This window comes from Rhyacophila brunnea, unplaced genomic scaffold (genome assembly GCF_057557595.1).
Source record: "Rhyacophila brunnea isolate RB1 unplaced genomic scaffold, BYU_Rbru_1.0 scaffold_11, whole genome shotgun sequence".
Taxonomy (NCBI): Eukaryota; Metazoa; Arthropoda; class Insecta; order Trichoptera; family Rhyacophilidae; genus Rhyacophila; species Rhyacophila brunnea.
Window position 1 is genome coordinate 26,364,373 of NW_028232763.1, and position 6,840 is coordinate 26,371,212.

The 6,840-nt window shown below is 37.6% G+C and overlaps 1 protein-coding gene across 2 annotated transcripts; it reads right to left on the minus strand.

The window, feature by feature from the left end:
• Positions 1-138: 138 nt before the first annotated feature.
• On the minus strand, positions 139-6,362 carry LOC147078540 (uncharacterized). Of its 2 annotated transcripts, XR_015072178.1 has the most exons (3): positions 6,064-6,362; positions 2,341-5,268; positions 139-1,725 (listed from the first exon to the last, which is right to left on the minus strand). XR_015072178.1 is itself a non-coding variant. In XM_085960199.1 (2 exons), exons 1-2 carry the CDS (start codon positions 6,220-6,222, stop codon positions 2,653-2,655), a joined length of 2,775 nt encoding a protein of 924 aa, XP_085816325.1. In that variant the 5' UTR covers positions 6,223-6,362; the 3' UTR covers positions 1,735-2,652. The 2 variants fall into 2 exon arrangements, 1 of the variants encoding a protein (XP_085816325.1); XM_085960199.1 differs by lacking the exon at positions 139-1,725 and having other exon boundaries at positions 1,735-5,268.
• Between the last annotated feature and the right edge of the window lie 478 nt (positions 6,363-6,840).

Sequence of the window (6,840 nt, forward strand, 5' to 3'; positions counted from 1 at the left end):
TACATGTCATACAAAATGAAAATTAAGTAGTATGCGAAGGAGATAAATAAACATCTGTTTGATATAACGTAATGTCATTTCCTTTATATGTAGCTAACAGCAGGTAGACATTGGAAAAATAAATGAAAACAACAGAGTACACACATATTTGCCTTTATTGGTTACAAACAATTATGTATTTTCAAATTGTAAAAAATCTTAGATATTGTCTAACTTGTCATTATTTAATCACTTGACAAAAGCATTGAAATCTAAGCATTTTAAACAAAATATGGTGTGTTTTTAGTAATAGGAATGTACAAAACAATATGCAAAGGACAAAGTTATGAATACACTAAAAATAATTGCTGCGGGTTACCATTAGTAAAATATAAAACCGAATACAGTATTACCCTCATCATGAAAATGCAGAAGAATATTTTTTCATATTCGAAAATGTATGTTATGGCTATTATACTGCAACCACTTAACACTAATAAAATTCCGCCATAATGGTTGTTGCGATACAGGATATTGATGGAGTGGTCGCACTATCGCTATAAAATTATAATAATTAAATTTAAAAATAACAATAGGAATTCGAGATAATTTTTCTAGATATACAGATGAAGAATATTACATTTTAACTATATTGACTGTGTTTAAAAAAAGGCATTAGCCCTTAAATTATGAAAAATTTATTTCTGTTCTGGAAAAAAGAATTTATATGATAATATAATATTCAATCAATGAAACTTTTGGATACTTAAAATTTTTATGAATCATGCAAAATGCCTTTATCATAAACACAACTTTCAACACATAATGTAATAATATAGGTAGTAAAATTTGTAGTAATATCAAATCCAAATTCAGAAATGTATGCTAATAATAAAATTGGTGTCTTGTCTATCTGTCCAGTTGTTCGATTATAACTCAAAAACTACCAGACGAATATTGATGAAACTTTCACAGCTTATTGACCACATTGCCGGCACCAACAACTAGCTTCTTGATATCTCAAAAGAAACTTCTATAAAATAGATCACTTGCAACAATACGAGGAAAAGTGCAAGCTGAGAAGAGTGCACCTATAAACATGTCACAGAAGCGTGAAGTTCGATAGTTCCAATAGAAATTATGATAGTTACAATAATTTAATTTAATTGTAGTTTGCAATTGCGAAGAAGTCGCAATATGTATAATTTCAACGTAAAATTGTTCCATTATTAGGAATCAAATAAATTTAGTCAATAATTTAGAACAATATGAGGTGATGTGTGGGTAACGAAGTGTGCACCTAGAAATCGAACAATTCATAAGACAATGTGTTTGAATTCTGTTTATTGAAGTGCTTTTAGATACACAATATTTTTTTTCCGTCTGGTGCGTACACGAATCAATCAGAAGGTATTCCAATGCGTGAGCCGGCCACATACAGCTGTTCATGTGAGAAGCATGGATTTTCCAAATTTGTTATAGGAACGCATACGAATAGAAGATGGTTGTACTAATTCAGAAACCTTTGTGGGTGTGCGCACAACAACTGATGAAGGTTTCATCGCAGTCGGATGAATGGTATAGGAACGCATACGACTAGAAGATGGTTGTACTAATTCAGAAACCTTCGCGGGTGTGTACACAGCAACTGACGAAAGTTTCATCGCAATCGGATGAATGGTATAGAAACGCACATGGGACGGACAGACAGACAGGCAAACATTAATTTTTATAATATAGATATCAGTGGCGAAGGGTGAAGGTAGGCTGTTGAGATCTGCAATAAATAGTGCACATTAAATTTTGTCAGTCATATGTTTTTGTTTTCATTGAAATAAGACTACAATTAACAGATGATGTTGGTTAGTTTTTAAAATTCAATTAAACCCTGTGAAAACCACGCCACAACAGATATAAGTCAAAAAATACTCATCTATAAAATATCTAAAATTATGCAATTAAATCATACATAACTTTGCGATATTTTATGGATAGAATATTTTTTATCTATTATAGTTTGGTTAGGTAGGAATCAATGAATTAAAAAAAAAAGAACCAACAATATGTGTAATATATATTCTTAATACAATGAAAATAAATAAGTATGAATGAAAAAGTGTGTATAATTTTGTTTGGCACAAAATATACCATAACTGTAATGGTTTGGTTTAGGCAGGGTTTAATTAATTTTTAAAAACTAGCCAACACCATCTGTAAATTGTAGTCTCAGGTGAATGAAAACAAATATGCATGACTGAGAAAGTTTAGTGTGCACTTATTTATATCAAATAACAGCCTATCTCCACCCTTCGCCACTGATAGATATAATAATACTGTTCAATATTTCTTTTCGTATTTCATGTGGACAAAGTGATGGGGATTGCTATGTATTATTTCATAAATATCACGATGTGACATTTTCAAAAACGTACATCTTCATGATTTGATTTGATTTTCCTACTTTTTTTACTACCTATAATTATGAATATTATTACTGGTAGTGAAATGTCAATAATCAAAATGAAATAATTTAAACAAGCCATAGTGATTAAGATCAAATTATAAAAATTTTGTTGAGACGGGGAGACAAACTTATGTCAACTTTATCATTAACACGAGTCTGTTTCACATCTTTGCGATGGATTTCTATTGTGTGCATGCCGACACATAGAACTAATGGCAAAAATAAACGCCATCTGGTTCTCGTTTTGGTTTCATTCCAGCGAAAAATGATTTAATGTCTTCCTCCTTGACCACTTTATTTGTGTTTTTGAATTTCGTTAAGAATTCATTCAGCTTTTCTTTCATTTTGTTGTATTCAGTTATAGCATTGATTTGCTGAACGTGACCTAAAGACGAGAGAGCTTCTAACCCCTTCTCATATTGCGATGAGCTCGAATTCTTAATTTTTCCCAGATCTTCGTATGCCGTGACGGTGTCTTCGGTGTCTAACAAAAATGAAACCTTCTTCTCTTGGTAAGTGGCCGCACACGTGAGACACGAACAAAGCTTTCTCCGCCAATCGTCGGGCCAGAATACAGCGCCATGATGTTGAATTCTCCGTTCATCTGGGGGTTTTATGCATTTCATCGGTGCCGCGTCGCCACTCTCTGAATTCTTTTTCTTGGCATTTTCCACATTGGTCTCCCCAACTTCGTCATCGAATTTTCTCTTCTTGCCTATGTGAACTTCGCTAGAATTTTCATGACCCTCTGCAGCCTCCCCATTCGTGAGAGTCACCGGGATTTCGGAGGGGTCAGATTTATCCTTGCCGTCGATCCCATTTTCCGATTCGAGGGGGGTGGAATTTTCAGCACTCAATTTTCCAAAATCATTATCGGTTGAATCGACTTCCATCGCGTCAGCGTCCATTTTTATATCCTCAGATGTCTGTTCGGCATTATCGACTTTGCATTCGGCATCTTCTTCCATAGTTTCAGATACCTGTTTAGCAGCGTCGACTGTACATTCAGTGTCTTCTTCCATATTTTCAGATATTTGTACGGCATCATTGCCTTTGGATTGGGCGTCTCCTTCGTCTGTTGTTTCATTATTTTCTGATTTGTGATTTTTTTCATCTGGGCTAACCGACGGAATATTCTCTGCAGCTTCTGCAGTTGAAATGTCCACGGGGGGATTGCTCGACTCATTATCGAGACATTCGGAATTCTCCGTACCAGCTGTCGGCGGTGGTTGGTCCATTTCTATATTATTTTCTAAAGTTTCAATGGTGGAAGCGGTAGTCTCGACGGCTGGAGCAGTATCAGTTAAATTCTGTATTGAATCGTCCTTCCCATCGACATCCATGCCCGTGGACTCATTTATTATACGATTTTCTTCCGGAGCAGCTGTCACATCGGTTTCATTACTATCAGAGCGTTCAGCTGCGGCGCTGTTGTCAACTTCTGGAAGCGTACCAGTTTCATCAGATGGATCAACGGGTTTCTCGGGTTCGGAAAGCGTTTCCGGTGCAGATTCTATATTGTCACTTGGCATTTTGGGCTCTCCTTCGCATTCATCAATAGGCTCATCATTATTTTCTACTGGAGCATCATCTGTCGAAATTGGCTTTTGAATTTCAGTTGAATCTTCACTTTCTGCAACAGCTTCAGATTTGTTTTCGGTCAATTCAATATTATCTGACAGTTCTCTCTGTTCCTCGGCAACACTATCAGGGACTGGTGTCGACTCGATACTGTCCGATGGGGGCGTTTCAGCTTCGACATCCTTTACAGAATCGATTTCACCGTCTTGCGAAGCTTCCTCTGCAGCCTTGGCCTCATTTAATGTGGATTCTTCGATTTCAGTTTCTAATTCTTTTGCTGAATCAATTTTATCATCTTGCAAGGTTTCTGCCGCAGACTCCCGCTCATCTGATGTCAAATTAGCTGTATCAATAGGCTTATCGATACTGATTTCATCCGAAGAAATGATGTCGCTGATTTCATTATCGACTTTAAGACTGGGTGTGTCAGCTGCCGCAGAATTGGTCTCCGTCAGTCGCGCTTCTGTCTCATTGACCTCTTTCACTTCTGTCTCAGAAGATTTTTCCTCTCTCTCATCGGTTTCTAAAGTCGATGACATTTTATCTGATTCGGCAGATGGATCTGTACTTTCCAGCTGTGAGTCTTTTGAAACTGATTCGTGATTGCTTTGTTCTTTTGGAAGAATCGGTTCGTCCATATTAGAATCAATTTTAGAAGATGACTCTTCTACAGCCGGATCAGGTCTCTCGACCTCAATTTGAGTGTCGACCTCTGCCACACTTTTATCCGTCTCATTCATGTCAACGCTCACGTTAGATTCGTTCAGTCTATTGTCAGCTTTCACATTGAAGCACATGTAATTATTTAAGAAATCGTTGGAAGTCATACAGGCCTGGCATATCATCTCAGAGTACTGGTCGGCGAGGGGAACTTTGGAATTTAAATGTTTGGAATGAAGCCAGTCTTCGCAGACAATGCACTGTATCATTTCATCATCGTCGTTTGACTCGGGGTCAGGGTAGGGCCGGTGGCAGACGCAGTAGAGTCCGGCGAAGTTTTGATTGTAGCCATTGTGAACGTTGGGCTCGCCCTTGTCGGCATTGAAATTGCAGGGTCTGTCAGGGAACTTGGGAGTGCCGCAGTCGCAGCGGAAGTTTCTCTTGGTGTAGAGCTCGACGAGGTCGTGACTTTCGTGGCATACCAGACTGCAGGCGAGGCACATGCCTGCACGGGTCGACGGGTCTGCCACTGAGTCCGGACAGCAGGTCATGCATGCATATAACGCCTGCCTTTTCACATATCCCTGTGGAGAAACAAAAAGATTATTTAGATTCTGGATCGCCCCTTGCTGTCAATTTATTTTAGCCGGAATCCTGCATTTCACCGTTTACGGTTTGTATAACATTTTAGTGGTGAATAAAATGTACTTAATCAATTTCAATTTGTTAAGCTGTACCTTTGCTAATTACATGCAGTAGCATACGATACCATTATGGAGGTTCAGGGCAGGGTGGTGTCGTTAAAATAAAACCTGCTATGTTGCCTTCGCCAACCCTACAGGAAGCGGCGATTTTGGTGTTGGCAACACATTACTGTGGAATGAAACATTGATGACGCGAAGCAAAGAAGTCACCGGTAATTTTACAAATCTGTAGTTTCGCTGGCCAGCAACATGATACCAGGCAGAAACCGGGTAAAACTCTACATTTCACACTACTTAGCGTATCCAGCCCCTAATTTAAGTGGTAATTCCATTCTGACGTTTAAGAAACTACTGTCGCCATCGTATGAAGCTCATTCCTCCATAATGGTCGTTTCGAACTATTCACTGTTCCCTATCTAGATTATCTGGCACGGTCTCACTGGATGAGAATTCCTACAATGGTTGGGAAAACCGTGACGCAGACTAGTATCATTGCCTTTCGGTGCTTATTATAAGAATGACTAAACATAATTATAGGCATATGAAATTACCGCATAATATTGACAGTTGATACAAAATTGTGAATGAATCTACTAAGGAAAACGCAGCTTTTAGGGCATAGAACATGTTTAAATAAGAATAATTGTTAGAATCTGATAATGTATATTGTCTTACTAGTGCATATGTGCAGTTTTTATCATCGCTAGCCCCCAGCACGGCTGTCGCATCCTCTTCGAAGGCTTCTTGTTCTTTCAATACATCCACCATTGTTACGCTATTGCCTTCGTCTTCCTTGTTTATGGAGACATCGTTGGCCTCCGTCTCGGCTTCCATGTTTTTACGAATATTATACTTACAATTTGGAAGTACACTTAGTAATTATAAAGCAGCAACCGCTGACAACGAATTTACGAAAAATATAATACGAATACGAAATGCCAAATAGCCAAATGGCGAATGACGCCGGCTGCACTACTAAACGTCAGTCCCGCCAAAAGCAATATTGCAAGTATAGTATATTATGGAAAAACATTTTTTCCTATAAAAAAAAATACTGTATTTTTTTGAAACGCGGCCGAATTTCTTGTGAATACCGTAGGGTAGGTACTTATAATAAAATAATATTATATGGTATTTTTTTCGAAAATCTGATTTACTCAAAGATGGATTTACTTAAGACTCAGCTGAACAGGAACAAGGTCATTCATAGTTTAGTCAGAAATAAACCTCAGCGTTGAAAGGACGTCATTTTAATTCAGTCTAACCTCAAAAACCTCTAACCATCGGGGATTTATTTTAAGAAACGCAATAATTATTAATTACAATTCTCGGTCGAACGAATATCATTATTATTATTCCCTTCAAACATAACATGTATGCGACGTAACCTGAAACCGGCCGAACGAATACAGGGCTGTCAAAATAATATCAATCTAATTTTACGTTTTAAAG